The sequence below is a fragment of the Eschrichtius robustus genome, chromosome 13, assembly GCF_028021215.1.
Source record: "Eschrichtius robustus isolate mEscRob2 chromosome 13, mEscRob2.pri, whole genome shotgun sequence".
Taxonomy (NCBI): domain Eukaryota; kingdom Metazoa; phylum Chordata; class Mammalia; order Artiodactyla; family Eschrichtiidae; genus Eschrichtius; species Eschrichtius robustus.
Genome location: NC_090836.1, coordinates 103735107 through 103761955, shown reverse-complemented (window position 1 = coordinate 103761955; position 26849 = coordinate 103735107). Strand labels below are relative to the sequence as shown.

At 52.9% G+C, this 26849-nt stretch overlaps 1 protein-coding gene across 4 annotated transcripts in view; it reads right to left on the bottom strand.

The window, feature by feature from the left end:
- TBC1D22A (TBC1 domain family member 22A) overlaps positions 1-26849 on the bottom strand; it is a 315289-nt gene that overhangs the window by 271741 nt on the left and 16699 nt on the right. For all 4 annotated transcript variants that reach the window (XM_068561086.1, XM_068561089.1, XM_068561088.1 and 1 more), the window contains exons 2-4: positions 15408-15464; positions 14026-14366; positions 10101-10277 (exon numbers count right to left, since the gene is read on the bottom strand). In XM_068561086.1, the coding sequence (XP_068417187.1) occupies positions 10101-10277; positions 14026-14366; positions 15408-15464 (575 nt within the window). The remainder of the gene's footprint in view (positions 1-10100; positions 10278-14025; positions 14367-15407; positions 15465-26849) is intronic.

Below are 26849 nucleotides of genomic sequence, written 5' to 3'. Positions count from 1 at the left end.
CCTACCTGTAAGCGCCAACCAGACAGACGGCACAAGAAAGTAACCAAACGAGGGAGCACGGCTGACTCTGGCTCCTGGGATTTTCCTAGGAAGATGGGCAACCAAATCTCCCCAGGAAGAAGCACCAGAGTGAGTAGGGCCTCTGTCTGGAAAACACAGATGACAGGAACACAGGAGGGTAAAGTTGAAGTGGACAGCCATTGTGCCCCAGCCTCTCTGAGCTCCTTCTCAGGGATTCCACGTATTTCCATGTACCTGACACAGAGTAAGCTCTCGGTCAAAGCCAGCCACCATCACCACCACCATCACCACCATCACCACCATCACCAACACCACCACCACCACCACCACCACCATCACCACCACTACCACCACCACCATCACCACCATCACCACCACTACCACCATCACCATCATCACCACCATCACCACCATCACCACCACTACCACCATCACCATCATCACCACCATCACCACCAACATCACCACCATCACCACCACTACCACCATCACCATCATCACCAACATCACCATCAACATCACCACCATCACCACCACTACCACCACCACCATCATCACCACCATCACCACCACTACCACCACCACCATCACCACGATCACCACCAACATCACCACCACTACCACCACCACCATCACCAACATCACCACCATCACCATCACCAACATCACCACCATCACCACCACTACCACCACCACCAACGCGATCACCACCATCACCACCACTACCACCACCACCACCACCACCATCATCACCACCATCACCACCACCACCATCACCACCACCACCACCACCACCACCCTCACCACCACCACCACCACCATCACTACCACCAAGGTCACCACTACCGCTGTCCCAGAGCCCTTGATCTGATTCTAAAGAGGTCAAACCATCCTGCTGCTGTGTTGCCCGCATCCTTCCACACCTACGGGGAATTCCAATTGCTCACCATCTCTTCCAACTTCCCTTCTTCAGAAAACCCTCTTCTTTCTAGCTTCATCTGGCAACTTTACAGGATGTGCATTTCCAGAATGCACAAGATAGGATCTGTGCATTGATTAATTAATTAATTAATTTAAAAGTATTATTTTCTTTGCAGTTCCCAGGACCAGACACCTGGCTATGTGTTGGTTTGTGGTCCTTTGGAATCTGAGCTACATGTGGGGGGAAAAACAGGACACAGGAGGGCTCGTTCTAAATGCTGTGTCTTGGACTATGAAAATTCAGAGTTCATTCACTCGTTCCCTCCACACCCAAGACTGTGTATACAGTTCAACACAATTCAAACAATTTCTGGGTCTCCACGGTGTGGTCGGGGCAGTGCTAGACACCAGCCATGGGTTAATAAGTGCTACAATACAAGAAAGACAGTCCCTACCCTCAAGGAACCGGAAACCTGGTGGGGTGACAGATTTACACGTGCCTATCTGAGTGGCAAACACAGCTGGCTGTCCACCCAACGTCCATCCCCTCCCTCTTCCCTGTAACCAGAACCCCAATTCCAAAGTGCCAACGGCCGAGCCCACGAGATCCTTCTCAGCACCCCTTGCAGCTCGGGGGGCGGGAGCTGGGCAGGGGGCACGTGACCCAGCTCTGGTCAAACTGCTTTCCTGATAAGACTACAGATGCCATGGTGACTGCCCTTTGCTTTGACACAGGACAATGACTGCCACCTTGTGGCCACGAGCTTAGATCCCTGATGAAATCAATGAAATCAAGCTATGGCTCCCTAACTCCAGACACCCTGCTGAGAAAAATAAACCCCTATTTGTCTAAAGGCCCCTGAGTCTGGTTTTCTGATACCTTCAGCCAAAACGAATCCTAACCGATCCCCCTCCTCAGCTGGTGAACCACAGAGGTCAAGAACACTGAGAGGCCGTGGGGCAGGAGAGACTAGGCTGATGGACCCCACCAGCACTTCCTGAGCGAGCGCTGTGTCCTGTCCCCCACCACTGGACACGAAGACCAGTGACTCACAGCACGGCCCACGAGGAACTCACGGTCCCGTGGTGAGATGGACACAACCCTGAGAGCTGAGTCACAGGCACAAAGGGCTGCAGGGCAGGGAGCGGACTCCCACACACTCTGCCCACTTTTCCGCTCTCATCCCTCAGACAGAAAACAGACACCACAGTCTCATGATTATTCAGCTGGTTACTTCATGTCCTGATCCACAAAGGAAATCATTAGAGAAAAAAGACAAACGTGTACCGGATTGATTTCTCAAACTGCTCCTTTAAGACTGTACAGTAGACGTACAAACATTTTTTTTTTAACATTTGCTTTTAAGATTATACGCAGGAAATCGTCATCCAGGAGAAAGTTACCTGAAACACCGCTGAAAGGTTTCCTAATTAAACTGAAGATCTGCTCTACCAGAGATATTAAATGAAACGCTCAACTTTCACCGAATCATATTCACTTTGGTTTCTCTTAAGCCGAGTGGTAACTACACGTAGCTCAAATGCCACACCTAGCAGTGCGAATGCCACCCAAAACATGAGCATACTGGCAGTGGCAACGCAACGACGTCAGGACTGGCGCGGCCTCTGCAGTCCTCACACTCCCGGCCTGAAGCCCGGAAGACAAAGCAAGCTCGGGGAGCCCCTTCTGCCGGGGGCTCCGAAGGGTCGGCGAGAACCGATTACAGGTGATGAGAGGAGAGAAGAAAACACACTGTCATAAATTCAGCCAGTGTACACAGCGGCAGTTGCGGTTTGTGGGTTTTATTATTTTTCCCACGTCTCTCACTTTCAGTAACATTCCGTGAACGATCGTCGCGGAAACCCTACAGCGAGAGCGACACAGAGGGAGGAGCCGTGCGGGGTCCCCTCCTCCGTGGGGGGGGGGCTCGGGCGATCAGCCACCCATGGGCCGGGCGGAGGCTCTGGGGGGAGGCAGGGCGTCAGTGGCCCGGGGACGGCGCAGCACGGGGTCCGCACACGTGCAAGGGTCCCGGCTGCAGGGTGGATGCTGCCGCAGCTGACCTGCATTTGGACGTCGGGAATAATTACTTACCTAGTGATTACTTTCACAGAAGGAAAATAAAGCCAGACCGGGAGGACTGCGCCCGCCCAAGTAAGGGGGAGACGTCTCACTGGTGCCCGGCGACCCGTGCCCGCCCTGAGCTCGCGCACCGGGCGCCGCCGACCCCTAGAAAGAGACTGGGGTCTCCCTCCGGGGGTCGGGGGCAGAGGGCGACGGGTGATCCGAGGAAAACACGGCAGGATGAGAGGGAGTGAAGGCATGGAGGCGTCTGGGGGCGGGGGGGGGGGGGGGCGTGATGCGGGAGATCCTGAAGACGAGGGTCTGTTCGAGCAGAGGCCTGGAGGAAGTCAGTCACGCAGGGAGCCGAGGCAGAGGGACGGCAGAGCCAAGGCCCAGGCACGGACGTGCTGCTGCGTCCAGGCGACCGCAGAACAGAGTGAGGGGACGATGGGAGGGGGACAGGCAGGTCGTGGGAGGCCGGGCCTCTCGGGCGTCACCAGGCCAACGGCTGACTCTCTGAGTGAGATGGAGCCGCCGGATGGCTCTGACGGCACCTGATCCGGATCTCATTTCCAAAGGACCGCTGACAGCTGTGCAGAGCACAACGCCGGACACAGGTGCGCAGGGGCCAGCGGGGACGGGCTGTCACCATCAGGCGAGAGGCGGTGGCAGGGACCAGGCGGTGGGCTGGAGGTACTGAGCGCAGGAGACCTGGTGACAGCCCAGAGGTGGGAGTGGGGAGGAGGGAGGAGAAGACGGTGGGGGGCTGGGCCCGAGTCACTGGAGGGGGCACCGCTGTGCAGAGACGGGGGCACGAACGGTGACAGGTTCGGGGGGAGGAGTGAGGGCCTTGGGAAGTCAACTCAGGCGACAAGTCCAACCTAGAGTCTGCCTTTCAAGACAGGGGAACTTTTTCAAAAACGAACTCCTTGTGCACGTTCTTAACGAAAGCTGCTTTGCCAGTGTTCCTCCTGACGTCAGAGAAGACGCTACCAGGGAGAAGCAAAACAGGGGGGCAATCCAGGAGAAGCGGGAAGGAAAGGTGGGCGAGAAGAGCCCGGACCCGTGGGCTCTGGCCTCCCTGTCCCCTCACAGAGACTCCCCCACCCCGCCTGGAGTCTGCACTCACTCTGCTCGGTCAGAATCGGCCGCGGCTGTGCTTCCCTGACAGGAGAGGCCCAGCCAACCCACAGCCAGGACCACGAGACGCAGCAACCGAGGAAAAGGCCCCAACCGAATCCTGCCACGGCTCACCCTGAGATGTGCTCACTCCTCCCACTGGTGCATGTGCGCCTAGTGTGTGCCAGGCCCTACTGTGTGCACCAGGGTTCTGGTTCTGAGCTGCAGGCGGGGACTGCAGGGCTCGGGCAGCGTGGTGAATTCATTAACCCTCTTTTAAAGCTTCTCTGTTTGTTTCACTGAAAAGCACTTTTTCCCCAAACCACACAGCTGAGATAAAACCGGGCTGCAGAGGCTCCCTGCCAGGCTCCCTGGTGCCCCGCCTCTTAGACTCCAATTACCTTTCAGAAGCTCGGCTGGCGGCAGGGCCCGGGGGAATCTGAGGAAGCGTGTCCAGCTGAACTGGCACCAGCAGGGCAAAGAACCGAACGCTGCCCACACCTCCGCTGAGAATCGGGACGCGGGCACGCGGCTCAGCCAGCGGGTCCAAAGCACGCTGCGGCGGGGGAGCGTGAACACTGCACGCGAGGAGACCGCGACTCCTCTTCCCTGGCGTCTCTGCACTTGGGCAGCTGCCAGTGGCCCCCGGGGTGGCCGTCCTAGCGGGAGTCCTCCCCAGTGACACTCCAGGGAGAGGCAAGGCTGAGTTAGCGGAGCTGCCACCTTGTCCCTCCCACATTCTGTCGCCCCTCTGGGACCACCCTCACCTTTCACAAGGCAGCAGGACAAGCCCGCACGGGCGCACACGCTCGCAACCTCCACTGTCCCTGGCTGGGACACGGCAGCAAGGGTGTGGGGCTGCGCCTGGCCCTACGGTTTGACGCTGGGCGCTGGCGGGCCACCGCCCGGACCTTCGGGAACAGGGGTGCCGGCAGCCCTGCCACCACAGCCAGGCCACGCCGTCCGCTCCCGGTCCTCCAGCAAGGCCCTCAGCAGAGAAACGAGGACCCGGCCGGCATCGGCCCTGCCCCCGCCGCGGGGCCGCAGGGTCGCCTCCTGCCCCAGGGCTCAACCTCCCCAGCTGTGATCAGGAGCCGGCTGCTGCCGGGGGCAGGCTTCGGGTGTGTCTGGGTTGGGGGGCGGTGCACACGCATGTCAACATATAGGGAGCACGGCGCCCCGCACAGAGTGAGGACCAAAAACGCAGCAAGTGTGCAGTTATTTGGATACACCGCCTCCCCTGGCTCTGTTTCACCAGTACCTGATTCTGCCACCTGGTGAAAAAACCCCCTTCTTGGGCGTGCCCCGGTTTTGTGTCCATCAGCTGTCCCCTTAACGCCTGCAGCCCCTGGGCTCCAGCTGACACAGTCCTGGTGGCCCCTTCTCCCTGGGCCACCAGCTTCCCGTCCACCAGGCGACGCCCACCCGACCCGTCCTGCATCCCCTCCCCCAGTCGACCCCCCTAATTTCCTCCCTGTCCCCCCATCCCTGCACCTCCCCACTGCTGCGTGGCCTTGTTCCGCTCCCCTGGCTCCAGCCCTGCCAGAGGCTTTGCGCAGAGAGAAAGCTGGGGGCCTCCTCCTGGCCTTCTCAGCCCTCCGGACCTGCCCCTCGCTGCCCTGCCGGCCTCCCTCCTCCCCTCCCCTCCCCTGCCCTCCCCCACCAGGCCCTGTCCATCCCGGAAGCCCCGTCCCAGGGCAGGACCTCTGCACCCCTGGCCCCTCCCTGGGATGCTTCTCCGTCTTCAACGCCTGCCCTCGTGCCCTCGCTCAAAGAATCCTCGCCGAGCGCTCACTCCGCAGAAGCTCCAGCCTTTACCCCGCAGCTCTGCTTTTCTCTCCACTGCGCCTACTACCTTCGGCCAGTTCCTGGAGTGCTGACTGCGTGCATCTGCCTGTCTGTCTGTCCGTCCCCGACGCTCAACGTCAGCCCCTGAGCGCAGGGACCCTGGGGTCCGTTCCCCAGCGCCTACAGCAACAGCCGGCGCTCTACGAACACTGGCCGAATGAAGAACTACGTGGGCACCTCACGTCAACCACCTCCAACGTCACAAGGACCCTGCAGGGGAGGCCCAACTCCCCCGTGATGGCTGATGAGACAGGAGGCTGAGTCACCTATCACACTGGCTCCCAGGGTGCACAGCCTCCCCCTTCCTGCCATCAGGGCCCCTTGCAGGCAGGGCTGTCCCCAGCCCCGGGCCCTGAAGGGGCACCGAACTCAAACCCTTGCTTCCTGAGTGAACAACTCCAAATCACCGCCCCCCCGCCCCCCGAAAAACCCCTCTCCTCCCCACAGCCGTCTCCCGGCATGCTCTCCGCCTTAAAGCCCAGCCCGGGTGCTCACGGGGTAACTGGACCGCGACCTTGCACCTGGCCTCACTCCCTCTGTGCTCGTGTCTGAATGTCCGGCGCCAGGCCTGCGTGTCACACACGGACGACCTCAGAGCCCGGCTGCCACCAGGCGGTCACTCGGCAGGCCTCGGGATGCACATGTTTTGCCGATGGCCAACTCACACGCCAGTTCAGACGCACGTGGTCACAACGAAAGCCTCCAAGTGTCACTTTCTTGGGCTTCAAAGCAGGCAGCCTTTGCACAAGTAAGTACTGAGTCAATGCTAATAGCGGAGTGAGCTGTTAAGTTCTGTTTGCTCCTCTCATCCCCAGAAGGCAGCACAAACCGAGCCAAGAAAACCAGCGCTCTGACGGACGGAGCGACGTTCTGCAGGCAGGACTGCTTCTGCGGGCGGGCGCTGCTCACGTCAGCGATTTTCTTCTTCAACCTGAGCAAATATTTGCCACTTACATCTTCCATGTAATGTGAAGATAATACATCCCACTATCTTCCGAAGCTACCTTAACTGCCTTATAAAAACAGGCAATTTACCGGCTGTGTTTTCTCTTGCCACTAAATACAAATCCAGTAATTCACTTTGAAAGCTTTGGTTTTCGCTTTTTGGTGTTAAGAGTTGATACTTACATAGAATTCTAAAGAAAGGAAAAAAACCATAATCCCACAACCGAACAAAAGATTTTGATTTTCTATTAACCTTTCAATCTATCCGTATGTACTCATTTTCCCACAAGTCTTGAAAGCTTTATTTTTAAGTACGATTTTATTTTCAAAAGTTACTCCAATGACAAAGTCCACTGGAAGATTCTAACTGGGGGCTCAGACCCTGACCCAGAACTGCAGTTCCCATCAGGCAATCTTGTTTTCACGAGCTATCTCCTTGCCACCTACCATTAGAAGCTGCTGAATGTAACCAAGAAAATATCTATAAAGTGGCCACATATGTCAATGTTATAAAAATCAAGTAGATGATAAACAGGCCAGTGCAAATGAAAATAATCAGAAGAAGTAAAATAACTAACTTTTTTCGAGTGTTTATTGAGTGCTGGGCACTCTCCTAAAAACTTCGTATGTATCGATATTATTAGCAAAATCTGTACAGGTTCCCCCCCACTATCCGAAAGTAGAGTGTTTCTATGAAATCTTTCATAAGCTGAAACGGCGTAAAGCGAAAACGCAGTTTTCGCTTTTCACTTTTTTTCACGAAAGCAAAAACCCTCTCCGGATTTCCTTCGGTTAGGGAAAACAGGTACCGAGTAGGTCTTCCGTGCAAGCGAGGTGGTGTAAAGCGGGGGGCACCTGTGCTGCCACTGCTGTACCTGCAGGTGAACGAGCAGGCTCGCTCCCGGGCACGCGGAGAGGAAGCCACGCAGGCAGCTGCCCCGGGAGCCCCACCCTCACCGTCCCCAGTGACGCTGCCCCCGCACCGCGCTCCGCTCCTCACGCACGGTCCCCTTCCGTCGGGCTCAGGGCACGAGCCTTCCACGCACCGAGGCCCCCAAGCTCTCCCTCCCCGAGCTCCCCACAGCCAGGGATGCTCCAAGAGCGCCAGGTCAGGGTGAGCAGCAGGTGTTCTTCTGTCAGAAGAACAGCTCTTGCGTCTGTAATGAGAGCAAGTCAGGAAAACCTACGGGCCCCTCGGGAGGGGCGGCTAACAACCGGCGTGGCAGCCGCAGACAGACGGGCTCACTGCCGACCCCGCACAGAGGCCACAGCCTCTCCCTAGTACTGTCGGGAAATGCATTGTTAAATTTAAAAGGCGAGCAGAGCAGCCGTACCGTTCGCATGGAGAGGAAAGAAAGAAACGTATGTAACAATACACAGACCCAAGTACCTCTCTACAAATCACTTCTGAATCACCAAAGGAGCACGAGTAACTTTTGGGGGGAAGAACTGGCAGACACCCCAAAGCAGGGATCAGAGTTGGCTTCATCGACCTCAGGACAAACCAGCACCCTGGCCTCCTGCTACGGTCACTGGGAAGGCAAATCCATTAAGTGCTGCTCCTACCAAAACAGCCGGCCCAAGTCTCACCAGGGGAACGTGAAACAAGCCACTCAGGAGGGCCTGCGCTCTTCCAAGACCACAAGGCAAGGCCGGAGCGTCCCTCCAGCTAACAAGACGAGAGACGTGGCAGCCGAACGCCACGCATGGTCCTGCAGTGGATTCTGGACGAGGAAGAAAGGTATCACGGGTGCTACTGGGACAAGCGTCAGGATGTGAACGTGGGCCATGCAGTAGCGAGCAGTGCCGCGTGGACTTTGACAACGATATCCTGACAGCATCGAGAGGGTGTCTTTGTTCTTCGGAAATAATGAAGACTCGCGGGGCAGATGGCTCAAACGGTTCGGGAAAAGCATGTCTGCACGTAAGCACACGCGCACACACAGATGAAATGGGGCAAAACGTAAACAACTGGTGAATCTGGGCAAGGAGCGTATGGGGGGCGCTCGTGCTGTTCCTGCAACTTTTCCGTAAATTTGAAATCACATCGAAATAAAAAGTTTAACACAACATACGCACGGACCATCTCTGGAAAATGACACCCGGAACCGGGCAAAGGGGGAAAGGGGAGCTGGGGACGGGAAAGGGCTCGACTCCCCTCTGCACCTACCAAGAACAGCCGGCCCAAATCTCTGTGCTGTGAGACTGTGAAACGCGTGCAGGCAAAAACTGAACAAAACTAACACGAAAAAAAACCCACGGTGAGAACAGCACCCGGGCCAGAGCAGCACCTCCCGAGCTTCAGGATCTTTCCAAGGCCGCCCTCCTCCCGCCTCACCAGCCAGGCCCGCAGCTTCGGCTTCTGCAGGCTCGGCCTGGGCCTGGGCCGCCTCCCTCCGCGGGCCTCCGGCGCCACCTGCCGGCCACGCGGGGCACTGCCCGCCGCAGCGCCCAGCCCACAGAGCGCGACCGTGAGGGACTACAGCCACCTCCACCCTCCCGAAAGCTCCGGCACCGGGCAGAATGCCCCGTGCAGAGTGGCACTCAACAGGGATGAGATCCATAAATAGCAGAACACAGATCTGAGTGGAATTCCAGCAGAACTTGACAGCAAGCACGCCTCAGCCTGGCTGCAGAGCGTCCAAGCGGATATCATGACCCACGAGAACCACGCCTGTGACTGTCCTGTCCCCTGCTGGCCCCTCCGCCCAAGACCTGTCTTGCCCCCTGCCCCCTGCAGTGCTCACACTCTACGCAGACCCACTGGGCCCCTGCAGGAAGGTGCAAAGCCAGCCGCGGTCAGGACGTCCGTCACCGGCCCGGATCGCCAGCCCCACGACCGCTGTGAAGAACAAGGACGTCCACCTGGCCGGCCCTGCAGAGCTCCCCAAGGCAGTGCTAAGAAGCCAGAAGAGTGCAACTGGGCATTAAGGAGAAAAGATCAGAAAATGCTGATCGAATTGCAGAGGAAGCACGTTAATAAACATGTCGAGAGTAAACTTTCAGGACAAACGGCTCTCGTCTTAGTGACCTACTGGCACAAAACACAACAGACCAACCTCTCACCAGGTGAATTACACGGGGAGCAAGTGCGTTAAATGGCAGCAGACTGGCCTTCAGAGCTGCACCCCCTTTAGAAACGAGGCACGGCCGGCGTGGCCTCGCCCCCGGGGGGACTCACCGAGATCTGTGTTGGGACCGGCAAGGAGCTGTTTGAACTTGTCCAGCCGGGAGGCCTCTCTTTCACTTAAGGCTGAGCTGCTGAGGGTACTGGACTCCGGCACCCCGCCCAGTGCCACGGTCGCCGAGTGTGGGAGAGACTGGGACCTCTGCAGAGGGCCGGCGTCGCTGGCGCTTCCTGCAGCAGAGGGAGGGGGAGAGAACAGAGGTGAGGCTCCGGACACACCCACACCCACGCCCGCCCCTCAGGAGGCCTCACACACGCCTCGCTGCTCTCGCTCCGTGGATCTGCCATCACCGAGCAGCGAGGACCTGGTTTCTTGGGGGTAAAATGAACCTAGCTCACACCCATGGAGCGCGCCGGCCCTCCTGGTGGAGGGGCGCTCCCCAGTGAAACAGACGCGCCCCACGAAAAGCAAGACACTGACAACCACACAACCGGAGACCAGGTCTGTCAGGGCTGCCAGCGGTCTGTGCCTGCCTGGGTGACGCGTCCTGAGGACCTGGCTGGTGTAGGGCAGAGGGGAGGATGCCCGCACGGGTCACCCGGGCCTGGCATGGAGGGAAGCCACCAAGGCACACGTGAAGGGCGCACGAAGCCCATGAAGGTGCTGAGGACTGTCTGAACGTCCCAGGTCTCCCCGAGCCCCAGGAGGGAGGTCAGGCAGGGACCGTCACCCAGAGAAAGCAAAGGAAGCTAGATCCCCCACTGCAGGTGGAGACGACGGGCCACCAGAGTGCAAGCTTGCCCAGCCCTCACCCAGGCACCACTGACCTGAGACAGACTGAAGGGCCACCCACAAGGACCCACAAGAGGGCCTGAAGTGACACAGTGCGCGGCACCCAGCACCCGGGACTGGGGACAGGCAAAGGAAAGAGCAGAGGGCCCTCAGGTCACCTGACAAAGAGCCTCCAGGGCCCAGCACGGGACTCACAAGCAAGAGGCCCTGAAAGGCTGTAGACCCCCGGGACTTAAATCCCATTGAGCAATCGCATCTTCCAAAACAGAAATTTAAAGTAAAGGGCTCCCCTGGTGGCGCGGTATTTAAGAATCCACCTGCCAGTGCAGGGGACACAGGTTCAAGCCCTGGTCCGGGAAGATCCCACATGCCGCGGAGCAACTAGAGCCCGTGTGCCACAACAAGGGAAGACACCACAATGAGAAGCCCGCACACAGCTACGAGGATCCAACGCAGCCAAGAATTAATCAATTTAAAAAAAAAAGTACAGTAAAAACTAAACTCCAGGAAATGGGGCAAGAAACAAACGTGGAGTGAACATGCTAACGCTGGCTTCCGGCAGCAGTTGCCAGAAGGGAGGTGACATGCTTTACACCAAACGCATGGGAAAGGCTCCCAAGGGGGCCCTCAGGGTACCGAGGAGCAAGATGGCCCGGCCTCCGGGCAGAGTCTGGCCCAGTAAAACTTCCAGAAAAGCCTGCAAACGTGGCGCAGCGCTGAGAGCACCTCCCCCTTCGGGGCTCTGGGAGGACAGGCTGGAGTGGTGAGGGGAGGGCAGAGGTGGCGGGACTCAGAGGTGGTTCTCCCTCCTGGGGAACCTACTCTTCCCCGTGCGCCTCGTGAGTCTGCAGGAGGCGCCGAGCAGGGACGGGGCCCACGGCAGCACGGAATAAATGTGCTCGCTTTTATCTATCTGCGATCGTAGACATGCTCCGTGTGACTTTATTCCAACCCGAATGGCCCCACTTGCCCCTGAGCCCCATTCGAAGGTGGGGCTGGTGGGATCCGGAAGGTAAAGCAACAGCAACGGCCCCCAAGGAAACAGTAAGGTCTACAACCAGGCCTCCTGTCACCGTGAGTGGAAAACACGTCAACGTCCCACCTCCGGGGCCCCTGAGAGTGTGATTTAACCGCCACCCACTGGTGTCCATACAAGACCCGCTCGCGGCTGGGTCATGGTCAGCTATGGGGACAGCCCTCGCCTGGCCGATGCCCACTGAGCCCTTCCCAGCCAATGACACGCTTTGCCATTAACCCAGTGGTACCCGAAATCAAGCAAAGTGCCTCTGACTTCAGGTACAAAGGCAACAGATGTCTCAGACGTTCATTAAGAAATGGACAGCCAGAAGGTGAAGTAAAGGCCCAGGGAAGCCAGCCTACGCGCCCACACCCACCACCGCTGAGCTCTGAGGCCGCCATCTCCCCAGGGCCGAAGGGCAAAGCTGACGGCAGCAGGGAGGCCCTGCGGGCGCCGCGCAGGGTGACATCTGCTCCCCGCGGGGGCTCACGATTGGGACGGGCGGTGGCACAAACGCTGGCAGAGACACAGCCACACCGCGGGAGAAGCCACGCTCTAACTGCACCGTGCCCCGCGGTGGAACGTTCCAGGACATTCAGAATTTCAAAGCGCTGCTCACAGGAGCAGTAAAGTCAAATGGACCTCAAAGGTCTCTCACCTGAGGCAGAGGCCCCGCCCCCGGCCCCAGGCAGCACATCCCTGTGCAGGGACGGGCGTGGCTGCCAGGTCCCATGGGCAGCAGGCCCTGAGGACAGCTCGGGTTACATCACCAGCATCTAACTGCCCAGGACGCCCAGGAAGAACAAAGAGGACTGGGACGTGGTCCCGCCTCTGTGGCTCGCAGGGTTGCAGCATCAGCTGCAGAGCCCACGAGCAGGAGGAACTCGGTGCCTGGGGACGCCTGCCCGGCCCGGGCACACAGGAGGTGGTCAGAGTGCCCGTCACGAGTCACAGGAATTTTCCATCAACCTGTAAAAGCCCAAACTGGGTGTCCTTCCATTTTTAAGCTGTAATACTTCAAAGGTCTCCCTATTTTAAAGAAAAATAGTTCACATTCCAATACAAAAACTGATCAAATGAAATAATTCACACCTAAGAAGACTGTAACATTTTAGAAGTTAATTTCTGCAAAGCGTTTTTGAAAACTAGACCTAAGTATGAAAGCTAATTCTGCAGCTACCAACAGGTAACCTTAGGCTACGGTGATGATCTCACTTTCTTATCTGTAAGCAAGGGGCGAGCACACTAACCCCCAGGAGACCCTGGGGAGAGGGATTAGAGGGTGTGCGGCCGCACCGCTGCCCCCTGCCCCCAGACCCCCACAATCACCCCCTCACCTCCTTAACACTGCCGCCTCCCCGGGGAGGGTGCCCTGACTGCCCGATTTAGGACCACAGCCCAGGCCCCACCCTGCTCTGGGGACCGCTCCCCACCTCCGTTCTGACCCCCGGCCCCTGCCACCTTCGAGCCCTCGTGCCTCCTCACACCTCGTGTGCAGGCTGCTGTCTGTCCCCCTCGCCAGAAGGGACACTCCACGGGGCAAGGACTTCCATTCAGCTTGTCCCCTGGGGCAGCCCGAGCCCAGAGGACAATGTCTCACCCATCACAGACGCTCGTTAAACAACTGTGTTGTTTTCTATCTCAGCCCCTCCAACCCAAAAAGGCAAAAGTGACGAAGGCAGTGCCAGGCACGTGGATACGAGAGGCAGACGTGAGCTTGCCCTGGCGGAGTTTATAATTCAAAGCTGGCAATTCCAAAGAGCAGACACCCACCCCTACAAGCCCTGAGCCCACGCGTCTGTGTCCTGGAGGGAATCGCCAGAAGCCGCCGAGGGAGGTCCAGCCCCGGAACGTGCAGCTGGCCCGGCCCCTGGCCTGGAAACACCCCCGGCAGCAGCCAGGGCGTCCTGACAAGGGCGGGGTCCCCCAAGCAGCCCACGAAAGCTCCCGGCCGGCCACTCCATCTGCAGGGGAGACGCACTCAGCCAGGAGGACCAGAGAAAGTGTGCTGCCTCTGCTACCCAGGAGGCCCGCTGCCGCTCAGGTCTAGGAGCCCCAGGGCGGGGACGCTTGCTGCGCGGGAGGATGGGGCCCTCCCCACCCCGGTGAGCGGCCTCCAGCCCCGCTTTCTGGAGATGGGCCCCAGCTCTGCAGCCCTCGCCTCCCACCTGCGGGACAGGACGTGCGGCTCTCGCTGACAGACTTCACCAGCCGGAGGTCACCACTCGGGACGGAAGGAGGCTCCACCGAAGGCTTTGGCTTCTGCTCGGGCCCCAGAGCCCCCGGCGGCTTGTGGCAGCCCTGCCGCTGGCTGTGGTTGCGCAGGACGCGGTTGGCCGCCTCCATGACGACCGTGGTGTTCAGGCTCTCGGCCGCCATGGCCAGGAGCTCGTCGTCATCCTCGCCGGCATCCCAGGCGTCGCTGGTGTTGCTCTCAAACTCCTGGAAGGTGCTGACTCGCTTGGCCTTCACCGGCGTGGTCGGCACCTTGGGTGTGTCCTTGAGCAAGCTGCAAAGCAAAGGCAGCTTTTACTTGCGCCTCGGGGGGCTGAGCGTGGTCACCCACGACCGGTCAGAGAGGAGACCCCGGGTGAAAAGGTACACAAGCGAGCCGAGAGTGAAGTGAAAAAGCAAACACGATGCAGAGACATCCAGAATGAGACAAAGCTCACAGGATGCAGTGACAGGGAAGGAGGAGAGGTTTTCTGGGAGAGTCACGCTGCGTGTTCGCCCCACAGACCAATGTATGAGGACACACAGCACCGCCCAGCGATAGTGCACAGCCCTGCCCCGCTGACCCACCAACACTCTCTCACCCCGACACCTCCACAGACCCCCTAAGGCAGCAGCTGGTGGCGTGGGTCAGGAGAGACTGTTCGCAGGACACAGGCCCTTGGCAGGTGGACCTGGACACGGGACAATTTCAAGGATGCCCACAGCATGACGACACACAACACTGGCCCCACCGAGTGTCAGGAGCTTATCCGACACGTGTGGTCCTCCAGGGCCAGCCCTGCCCCACATCCGCCCCTGCTGGAGGAGCCCAGGCACGGGCAAGCAAGCTGCGGGCGGTGGGCAGAGAGCAGGGGAAGTCAATTAACCCTTATCAGCTACATGGTCTGCAAAAAATTTCTCTTGCGGGTTTTCTACTTTTTTGATGGTGTGTCCTTTGAAGCACAAAAGGTTTTAATTTTGATGACGTCCAATTTATCCTTTTGCTGTTGTTGCTTTTGGTGTGTTCTAAGAAGCCTGTCTCCCGATCTAAGCTCACAAAGAATTGCCAGCCCCGCCCTGGCCCACAGGCAGCCCACGACCCCGCACAGGCTGCCCGCCTTGGGCCATGGCTTCCACGTCTGCCCTCCTCCGAGGATGGGCTATGCAAGGCCAGCAGCGCCTCACACAAAGCAACTGCTTGATGCGTGTTGGCTGAGTGAAAGGCCACTTTCCTCCCCCTCGGGAATTCCAAGGAGCTGGCGGGGGGGGTCACCACAGCCCCCCAAAACCTGGCCTGAGATGAGAACAGCCTTGCGAGATTGGAGGCGTCACTTACGTGCCATGTAACAGTGGATCAAATGGGGGGTGCTGGGCGCCATACACATGCTGGATGCTATTCAGAAAGAAAGGAAAACAAATTAGCTTCTCCTCGGCTTTCCCAGGAGCCCCCCACTGACTCAGGAAGAAGACCAGCTCCTTGAACCCGCGCCCGAGGGAGCAACTCCGGCCACCGCAGGGTCACGAGGGCGCGTCTGGAAGGAATGAATGGCGCCGTGCAAGCCCACGCCCCACACACAAGCAGGGCATTCAGCCTCCCTGCGAACGGGCCTCACTGAGGGACCCACGGCCCCAAGGGTGTCACCACAGAGCCTCGGGCATCGACTAGGGGAGTTGGTGAGGCTTCCCGCAGCCTCTGCCCTCAGACTAAAAGACTGACCGTGAAACGCCCGTCAGGAAGTTCTCCTCTGGTACCATTCTGTCTAAAGATGGAATACAGAATTACAAAGAGAAGAGAAATATAATTTTGTTAAAAGACTTCATGGTTTCACTATAAAGTCTGTGTTCATCAGAGCAGATCTGGAAAAGAGACGGAAACAGAGTAACCCGCCGGCACGCTGGTCAGCGGAGCGACCTCACCCACGCCCCTTTCCTCCTCTCGATGCCCAGCCAGGGGCGGCCGCGGGACCCGGGGCCAGCGGTCAGAAAGAGACAAAGGAGAAACGCTTAGCTGGCACACCCCTGGCCCTTAGCTTTCCCCTACTTCTGGCCCGGAACACACATATGAGGCCGAGAGGTGCCTCAGCCATCCTGCCCCCGAGAGAAATAAACACGAGTTAAAAATAAATCCTCCCTGGAAGAAGGGCAGTGGGGTGGGGGGTGGCGGCGGAGATGGGGAGAGCGCGGGTCTCCAGCAGGTTTGAGAGCTGCCAGCCCGACGTTGGACCTCGGACTTCATGGCATGAAATGAACAAGCCCCTGTTTGTTGAGGCCACGGGCACTCACAGTCCTAAGTGACGCGGTCCACGTGGAACAGACAGCCACCGTGACACTGACGCAGAGCCTCGCAGGGTGCACGTGTGTAAAGACAAACACAGACACTCAGGTGTTCAGTATATAGATGAAGTCTTCTTAGCTTTTTAAAACAGAATGAAATCCTACCTTGTTTACTTAGTAATGTATCACAACTATTTCCCCATATTACTGTTCTTCAATTTACTTAAATCCATTTATTTACTTTATATATATTATGTGGTACACACGAAAAATATACACAGCTTATGCACATTTAAAAACATAATACTGAGGGCACGTGGGATTTCCCTATACCCTTCTCTGCAACTCCCATGAATCTATAATTATTTTCAAGTTTTGTAAGTTTTTTACAAATCTTAATAATATGAGTACCACCTCCCTGGACAATCTCCCCTCTAATTTCACACTGTCCCACCATATGGTTACACGGTAATTTGTTTAACCAGTGTTGACCGTGAGATATTTAACTTGTTTAAAATTGTGTGTGATTATAAAAGCAGCAATGAACTTCTCTGGGGACAATACTTTCACACAAATATAACTTCTAGAGGATGAAGTCCCAGAGAAGGCAGGCCTGGGACACAAAGGATGCCCGTATGGACCGTAGGTATAAACGGCTGGCCCCTGAACAACGCGGTGTGTGGGCACCGCCCCGCCGCACAGTTGAAAATCCGAGCGTTGCTTCCAGTCGGCCCTCCGTGTCCACGGCTCCTCCCACCTGCAGTTCTGCGCGCACAGCTTCAGCCCACCCAGATGGTGCAGGGCTGCGGTATTTACTCCTGAAAAACACCCGCTTGTAAGTGGACCCACGCGGTGCAAACCCGTGTTATTCAAGGGCCCACAGTAGGGACCATGAATCATTGCTATCTGATGGGAGAAAAGGGGTCTCAATGCTGCTTGTGCACCTTCTCGATTATTGGGGAGGCTGAGCGATCTTGAAACATATCTTGCTCATCTGTGCTGCTTCTTTTTGTAAACTGCCTGTTCGGACCCTTTGTCCATTTTTCTAAGGGGCTGTTCACCCTTTTCTCACTGATTTGTAAAAACCTCTCTGTAAACAGAGGATTCCTTTGTCACTGAGGCAGTGAGGTGGGCAGAATAAGGGCCCCAAAAAACGTCACCTACCAATCCCAGCACCTGTGAACGTGTCACCTCACACTGTCACAGGGAAGAACCTTTTTATATTCTATCACAAGTTCATCACTAAAGGGCTGTTGCCTGTAAGCTTAAATTACACATAGTGGCCCATCTCTGGGAACCCTGCCTCCCAGGTCATGAGCGTTAAGCTAAAATACCTTTGTTCAGCTCACAGGAAACCTCCTGCCCAGGCCCACCTGTGAATGACCGCAGGCAGGAAGAAATGAACACATCCCCTCTGGGGGCTGATGGGAACCAGGAAGCGTTTGACTTTACCCCCTCCCCTGTTCGTATAAAAGGAGCCTGAATTCTAACTCAGGCAAGATGGTTCTTTGGGGGCATGAGCCCACCATCTTCTTGGTCTGCTGGCTTTCTGAATAAAGTCGTTACTCCCTGTCCCAACAACTCGCCTCTCGATTATTGGCCTGTCACACAGTGAGGAGTACGAGCTGGAACTCGGTAACAAATTTTGGGAAGCCATCTAGGAGCCTTGCTGCTCTCGTGGCCAGCCGCCCCAGTCGGGGAACTTTCGGGTAAGGCCCTAGAAGCTGCCAGGACCACTTATTCTGAGGATCTGCCCTCCAAAGCTCCCTGAAACGACACCGGCTACCCCAGCGCTTGGCAGCTGGATCAAGGAATCGACATTTTGGGAGCCGACGGGCTCCATACAGTAGGGTTAAGTCGCTCCGGTGTGCACAGCCGGAAACTTTATTTCCTCTCCGTTTGGGGCTTTTTCACTGGAATAAGCCAATTTGTTTTGTATTTGAGCGGAGTACCCTGTCGGAGAGTGGAAAGAGTTGTTGGACTCCTACCCGATTTGTGAACCGGTTCGTTGGTTTCTTTGGATGCTAGCATTTGTGTGTGCCCTTTGTGTTTTGTCTTGAAAAGGGGGGAATGTTTCAACTATCCCTAGAGAAAGTCCCCTGAGGTGCATTTTGGATAAGGGATCTGATTACAGCTCTGAAGCATGGGTGAGTGGAAGATGATATTGTAACAACGTGTGGCCACAGTACCTGTTAGGATCTCCACAGGGGGTTTAGAAAGGGTTATCTTGGGACCCTGTGCACCCTGTACTGCTACTCTTGCTGTGTTAACATGCCGTTTATGGTCTCCTGATGGTCTCCTGTGTCCTTGGTACATGTAAAACCCCAAGACCAAACTTGAGGGTTTATTTAGGATTTTGTTTGTTCTTTTGGTTTTTTTGTTTCATTTTGTTTGGTACTGTTTCTCCACTAACAGCCAAATCAGTTTTGTGATGCTTAAAACTTTTACTGATATTAAATGGAGGAAAGGAACAGGAAAAAAAACCTGTCCTTGTCCAAGAGTGGGACATTCGAGGAAAAAGAGAAAGGTTCCACTTGGTTCCTAAAATCACCAAAAGCTACAAACAAATAGAAGTGTCTTTTCCAGAAATACTAGTAAAAAGGGTTTAGCTATAGTATACAGGTGACCTTGATTTGTCCCATTTGCCAGAAACCCAATTTGACTCCAACCTCTTTTGTAACTGATGGGTTTTACATTGTTGTACCTGATTCACGGCTAGAATTTTGGAATGGGCACTATGAGGTCCCTGTGTTTGTTTGTGTTTGCACATGATTTATAGATGTGTGGCATTGCCAAAATTAATCTGTAAGAGAGCTCTACTTAATTGGCTTAAAGGAAATTAAGTGCTTATAAATACTCAAATATAAAAGAAACTGGCCAGAATGAGTCTCAGGTTCACGCGATCTAGGAAATACTCAGTATTAACATCTGGTGTTAAGGTTAGCTTAAGCTTGTTGGTTTGATACAGATATGACTTTAGAGTCATCACCACTAAGTAGAATACTTTCACTGTACCTGGGTTTACTAGAAGTCAAATAAGACCCTATCCCTATTACAAAGTTTGTCAGCAAGAAAAATAACAGTGTGACGAAGCTTTTAAGTAAGTAAAATAGAGGTAAATGAAGTAGAGAGTTTTGGGTAAACTCTGCAGGAATAATGTACTGGGAATGTCTGTCTGGAATAGTCTCTCCAGATTTCCATAACTCAGAACTAAACAAGTTCTAAGATAAGATTGAACTTAATTAAAATCTCAGAGGTAAAGTGGTACAAGACCTGAATTTGGTTCTCTAAGAGGACAAAGTTTTCTTAAAATATTGAACTGCTTTTGGTAAAAGAATGTGAGTTTAAGTGATCTGTATTTGTCATTGAGATCTTTTATTACCACTGGTTAAAAATGTTTTGATATTTTTGACAAACTTCCCAAAGATCAAGTTCTAAGTGGGGTTCATTTGACCTCTGGCTAACTTGTGGATTTTCCGGAGGGTCCCTGGAACACCTCAAATTACTTGTTTTCCCTCCATCTCAGAGAGAGGAATATTAAACTCATTGGGCTTATGTGGTGTGTTGAACTGCAGGAGAGGCACTGTCAAATGAGTGATGATAAAACTTCTGAGATCGTATCACATGGGTAAATGTTATATTCTAGAAATTATATGGAACTCCTAAAATTCTGGTATATCCTGGTAAAGACATCAGTCATAATTATAGAAATTATCTTAAATTGTTTGCCACAGCAGTAATCAAGTTTTTGTTCAACTGCACTGTAATCCCAGCTGGTTGATGCCAAAGCAAAAAGGCAACCTTTTAATGGTTAGATGATCAACTGCTATCTATGGTTTTAAGTGGCTTTTGAACGACTCTATAGCTATTTTGTGGAAAAAAGCAGGGAAGAAAGATGAAATCCTTTATGGGCAAGCACTGGTACTGTTATCAGGGAAAATAAGGAAGGGAATGAGAATGGGCACACATTGCTTCACACCTTCACTCCTCTGGCTGAGCTGGCGTCCCAGCCACTCTGGCGGTTCTGCCAATATCTCCACCCCGTCCACTACCTCCCGTTCCCGACACTGGGGCTCAGGACCTCCCCTCCTTCTAGGGATCAATTAGAAAAGCCTGTGTTAGCTTCTGGGGCACAGGGACTAGGTCTGGTATCGCCATCTAAGACCCGACAGGGCACCCAATTTGGGCCAGGAGCCACTTTGGGACATCATGGCTATTTCCCTTATGCCATTATCTCATAGGGGGACTAAATGCAAATGACCAGCTGGCTGGGTTTCTCAGACTTCTCTAACTGGAAAGATGGCAACCCTCGTTACAGGGAGGGTCCTCTGCACCTGAAGCCCGCCTGGCAGCACCCACAGCTGAGCCAAATGGGGACCCCAGTGAGGGAGGAGGGCCCCATTTTGGCAGGGCTTTGAAAAGGGAAACCAACGTTAAAGAGTTTGAACAATATTCAAGAAATTCAGCAAAACAAATGAAGACCTCTCTGAATTTTTGGAGAGGATTTATCAGGCCTACAGACGTCACACTAATGCAGATCCCGAGGTCCCTGAAAATATTAGGATGGTAAATCTGACCTTTTGGAGCAAAGCGCTTCAGATATCAGGAGAAAGTTGAAGAAATGAGATGGTGAATTTGGAATGAACCCTTCCCGATTGGCAGATGTTGCTTTTAAAGTGTTCAACAGGGAACAACGACAGAAGAAAGAAGACGCAAGACGACACGCCACTTTTTTGGCAGTGGCGCTGGATTCCCGGAAGGAGGGGTGAGCCCTCACTGGGGAAAGAACAGCGTGCTGTGAGGAGGAGGAACACTGGCAAACAGACTGCCCTCGGCGAAAACAGAACAGTCAGAGCAAGAGCCTCTCGCACGGTAGAAAGACAGGAACGCTCGGAAGAGGCCCAGGGGCTCCCTTGGACTTGAGGCGCCTAATTCCCCACAGGAGCCCCAGGTAAAACCGACAGTGGGAAATGAGCTGACTGTCTTTCTGACAGACCTCACCCTGAAGCTTTTCACCAAAACGCGTTGACATCAGAGTCCAGAACACACGCTTTTTTTTTTTTTTTTTTTGCCGCAGCACGTAGCTCGTGGGATCTTAGTTCTCCAACAAGGGATCGAATCCGGGCCCGCGGCAGTGGAAGCGCAGTCCTAACCACGGGACCGCCAGGGAAGACCCCCAGAACACGCTTTAAGCCTACAGATGGAGCTCATGAAAATCCCAGAAAAGGAGACAGAGCTCTTTCCCCCAAGGTCTTTAAAAATAACCCAGAGCCTGCTGTCAGACCTCCCCAGATGGAGACTCAACACAGAGGAACCTGCCCCACCGAGGACTGAAAAACAGACTTTCCTCAAATGCCTTGAACTGCAAGAAATCTCAGACACCTGCTAGTGTTTGTGTGGCCGCTCTTTCAGGATGGGTGGAAACATATGCCACCTGGACAGAAAATCTCTGACGTGGTTAAAGCCCTCCGTAGGGAAATTATCCCGATTTGGATGACGGCATTAAAACAACATTCATCCTGGAGACCACAATCAACAGGAAAAACCAAGAAAATGAATCATACGTTAAAAAGGAACGTCGCTAAAACATGTCAAGAGACACTGAACTTGGGATAAGGCCTTGCCAGTTGCGCTGCTACGGATCAGTGGCTGCCAGAAGCGGGCTTAAATTAAGCCCCTTTAGAATACTGCATGGCAGGCCATTGCAGGTGTGTGCCCAGGCAGGAGAATCTATAAATGCTAAAGACCTAGCGGTGGCCAATCCCATTAAAACTTCGGGCGCTATTTATTCATGAGTTTACCTCCAACAGGCCTGGCCATCCAACTGAAGTAGACGGGAATTCCATCTCCATTGCCCATTGGAGAAGAGGCCACCAATTTGTTTAACTGTGTCCAAATAAATAGCACCGGAATTTAGTATATGTATTGGGAACTGGAACCAAAACCCCAAGTTCAGTTACGAATTAGACAACAAAGTGCTAAGAGGTTTCGTCGGGCTCAAACAGTTGTAGATAAAAAGGACTAACTGAAGGTTCTAAGGAGTATTCATCACCTACCGTTCAGCAGAATGGTCTTCATTCCTTTTCCCACAGGACCGCTGAACGGATGCTGACGGGGGAATAGTAATAGGGAAGAACCTTTGTATCCTATCACAAGTTCATCACTAAAGGGATGTTGCCTGTAAGCTTAAATTATACATAGTGGCCCATCTCTGGGAACCCTGCCTCCCAGGTCATGAGCGTTAAGCTAAAATACCTTTGTTCAGCTCACAGGAAACCTCCTGCCCAGGCCCACCTGTGAATGACCGCAGGCAGGAAGAAATGAACACATCCCCTCTGGGGGCTGATGGGAACCAGGAAGCGTTTGACTTTACCCCCTCCCCTGTTCGTATAAAAGGAGCCTGAATTCTAACTCAGGCAAGCTGGCTCTTTCGGGCACGAGCCCACCATCCTCTTGGTCTGCTGGCTTTCTGAATAAAGTCGCTACTCCCTGTCCCAACAACTTTTCTCTCGATAACTGGCCTGTTGTGTGGCGAGCAGTACCAGCTTAGACTCGGTAACAACACAGCAGAGGGGGCTTTTTAGATGTGACTAAGGGCACACACCTTGGGAGAGCATCCTGCGTTATTCAGGTGGGTTCAATCTAATCACCAAGTCCTTAAGTGGAAAACCTCCCCGGCTGTGGTCGGGGGGGGGGGGGGGGGGGGGGGGGGAGGGTGCGGATCGTGACCATGGAGGAAGGCTCAGAGCGAGGCTGCACGGCTGGCTTTGAAGATGCAGAAAGGGGGCCATAGTCAAGGCAGCCTTGAGAAGCTGGAGAGGTAAGGAGATGGTTTCTCCCCTAGAGGCTCCAGAAAGCCCTGCCAACACCTTGGTTTTAGCCCAGTGAGACCTGTGTGCAGACTTCTGACCTCCAGAACTGTAAGATAATAAACGTGTGTTGTTATTAGCCAGGAGGTTTGTGGTAATTTGTTTCGGCAGCAATGGAAAACGAATACAGGTAGCAAATCTGTTTTCCTGGTATGTGGGAGGCTTAAAGGTTTATGTTAAGTCATCACACTTTTATCCTTTACGGAGGGTTCTGCTTTGAGGACTATACTTGGAAAAGCCCACCCCTACTGCCCTAGTCCATTCAGGGTGCTATAATAAAAAATACCATGCACTGAGCAGCTTATAAACAAAGTCTCATGGTCATGCAGGCTGGGAAGTGCAAGATCAAGGCATCTGCACTTTTAGTGTCTGGGGAGAACTCCCTTCCTGGTGTGCAGACAGACATCTTCTCCCTATATCCTTACATGGCAGAATGGGTGAGAGAGCCCTCTGGGGTCTCTCTTATAAGGACACTAATCTCATTCATGAGGGCTCCACCCTCATGACATAATCACCTCCCAAAGGCCCCACTTCCTAACACCATCACATTGGGGGTTAGGATCTCAACATATGAATTGGGGGGTGGGGGGGGGGCACACAAACATAACACCTAAGTCCATAACACCTAAGACTGCATAAATATGAGCTTGTTTCATATTTCTGTGGTTTCATTTTTTACCCGTGTTTTCAATCGCCTAAAATTTATTTTATTTTGCTATATACTACCTAGTAGGAAACTTCTTTAAAAAGTAACCTATTATTCCAATTTATTAAACAACCTACCCTTTCCCCCACTGGTTTGAGGATATCATCTTTAATAATACATTAAATTATTATATATAGGTCATTTTTTCAGTTTCCTATGCCGTTTCTATTCAGTTTTCCATTCCTGTGCCTGCAGCACAATATTTAAATCAGGTAAAATGTTCTTTTTTACATCCTAAAACTTCTCAGCAAAATTTAACAAACATTTGACAATGCCACTTTGTGATGGGCGTTATGACGGGTGCTGGGCAGGCACAGATGAGCACACTATAGTCCAAACTCTTAAGGACCTTGCAGTCTACTTATAATAGCAAAAACCGAACGGGCATTATAACGCTCCATGAGAATTCCTACAATAACATGCCACGAGGGTGCCTAAACCCAGTCTTACGGAACAAGGAAGGTTCCTTGAGGAAAAATCCCTTAAACTGAGACCTATGAAATGAATAGGAAGAGTGAGGTAGACAGAACATTCCAAGCAAAGAGAACAACACAGTAAGACCCTGAAGGCACGGGAGAGGGTGAAATGGTTGGGAAATGAAAGCCAGCATGAGATACGGCAGACAATAAAACATAGAGCATAACAGCCGTGGTGAACAGATTTAGCTTCGTTCCAAACTCAGTGTGTTCGTTCCTCTTATCCTCACGACCCAGCAGGCAGATATGGCCATGAGAAACTGAGGGACAGAAAGCTTAAGTGGCCTGCCCGAGGTCACACCCAGCTAGCAGGTTGCAAGGCCAACTTCAAAGCACCTAGAACATAAATACCCACACAAACACCACAGTGTCACTTTGGCTCCATCCAAAACCCTATCATTTGGGGGCTTCCCTGGCGGTCCCTGGTTAGGGCTTGGTGCTTTTGCTGTGGGGGCCAGGTTCGATCCCTGGTCTGGGAACTAAGCCCCTGCAAGCCTCGCTGCACGGCTGGAAAAACAAAAACAAAAACCCTATCATTTTGTCATACAATAGATTTGAAACCCTCCCCAATTCTACTGTCCTATGAGGTAACTACCAACCTGAGTCTGACATTTAAAATTCTCACACAAGTGTCTGTACCTTTACTGCAGACTTGTGCATCTCTAGGCAACCTATGATATTATTCTGCATGTCTGTAAAGATTAAGTTAATATTATTTTATAATATACACATCTTTATATATCTTTTTGCAGCTTTATTTTCTCTCAAGATGGTTTTTTTGTGTGTCAGTGTTAACACATGTAGCTCCAGTTTTGTTGTCCTGTGAGGTTTCATTTTGTGTGTGAAGGGGGGTGGTGTTTTAGCAGTAAACCAACTTTTCAAAAGAATTTTTACAGAGAAACACAGCACAGGCAGAAGCAGAGCTGTTCTGGTAAAGGGGAGAAAAGCAGGAGCCCACCCACTTCCCAACTCATTCTGAGGCCAGAATTACCCTGATACCAAAAGCAGACAAGAACATCACAAAAGAAAACTACAGGGAATTCCCTGGTGGTCCAGTAGTTAAGATTCAGCGCTTTCACTGCCGTGGCCCTGGGTTCAATCCCTGGTCAGAGAACTAGGATCCTGCAAGCTGCACAGCCAAAAAAAAAAAAAACTACAGACCGGTATCTCCTATAAGTATACACACAAAACTCCTCAACAAAATACTAGCAAACCAAATCCAACAACATTAAAAAAGGATTATACATCACGACCAAGGAATGCAAGGCTGGCTTAAAACCTGAAAATGCCAACAGGAAAAAGGACAAAACCACACAATGATTTCAATAGTCTCAGAAAAAGCACCTGACAAAACTCAACACCCCTTCATGATAAAGATGCTCAACAAACTAGTAATAGAAGGAAATGTCCTCATCCTGATAAAAGACATCTACGAAAAACCCATATCTAACATCATACCTAAGGTGAATGACAGAATGTTTTCCCCCTAAGATCAGGAACAAGACAAGGATGTCCATTCTCACCACTTTTGTTCAATATTGTACTGCAGGTCTTAGGGCAATTAGGCAAGAATGAGAATAAAAGCCATCCAGATTAGAAACGAAGAAGTAAAATTAACTAGATGATATAATCTTATATACAGAAAATACTAAAGAATTCACTAAAAAAGTAGTGAAACTAAAAAATTCAGCGAGGCCTCAACATACAAGACGAACATACAAATATTAATTGTATTTCTATCCATTCGCAATGAACAATCCAAAAATGAAATTAAAAACACAACTCCACTTTTAATAACATCAAAAAGAATGATATGTTTAGGAATAGATTAACAAAAGATGTATAAAACTTATACTCTGAAAACTAAAAACTACTATTGAAAGAATTGAAAGAAAACCTAAATCAATGGAAAAACACCCATGTTTGTATTAGAAGACGTAATATTGTTAAGACTACAGCACTCTCTAAATTCACTACAGACTCAATGCAATCCCTGTCAAAATACCAGGCAGCTTCTGCGTAGAAATCGATAAGACGACCCTGAAATTCACATGGAAGCTCAAGAGACCCAGAATGACCAGGTTAAAACACTCCTGAAAAAGAACAAAGTTGGAGGACTCACTCCTCCAGATTTCAAAACTTACTAAAAGATTCGGTAATCAAGTCAGTATGGTACTGGCATAAGGATAAACAGAGAGATCAACGGAATAGAACTGAGAGTCCAGACTCCTCACATTTACAGTCAATTGATTTTTTTTTTTTTAATGGTGCCAAGACCCTTCACTGGAGAAAGAACTGTCTTTCAACAAATGGTGCTGGGACAACTAGATAACCACATGCAAAGAAAAAAGCTGCACCCTAGATGGATAGGTAAACAAAATGTGGTATACCCATAAAATGGAATATTACTCAGCTATAAAATGAAATGCTGATACATGCTACAACATGAAGAA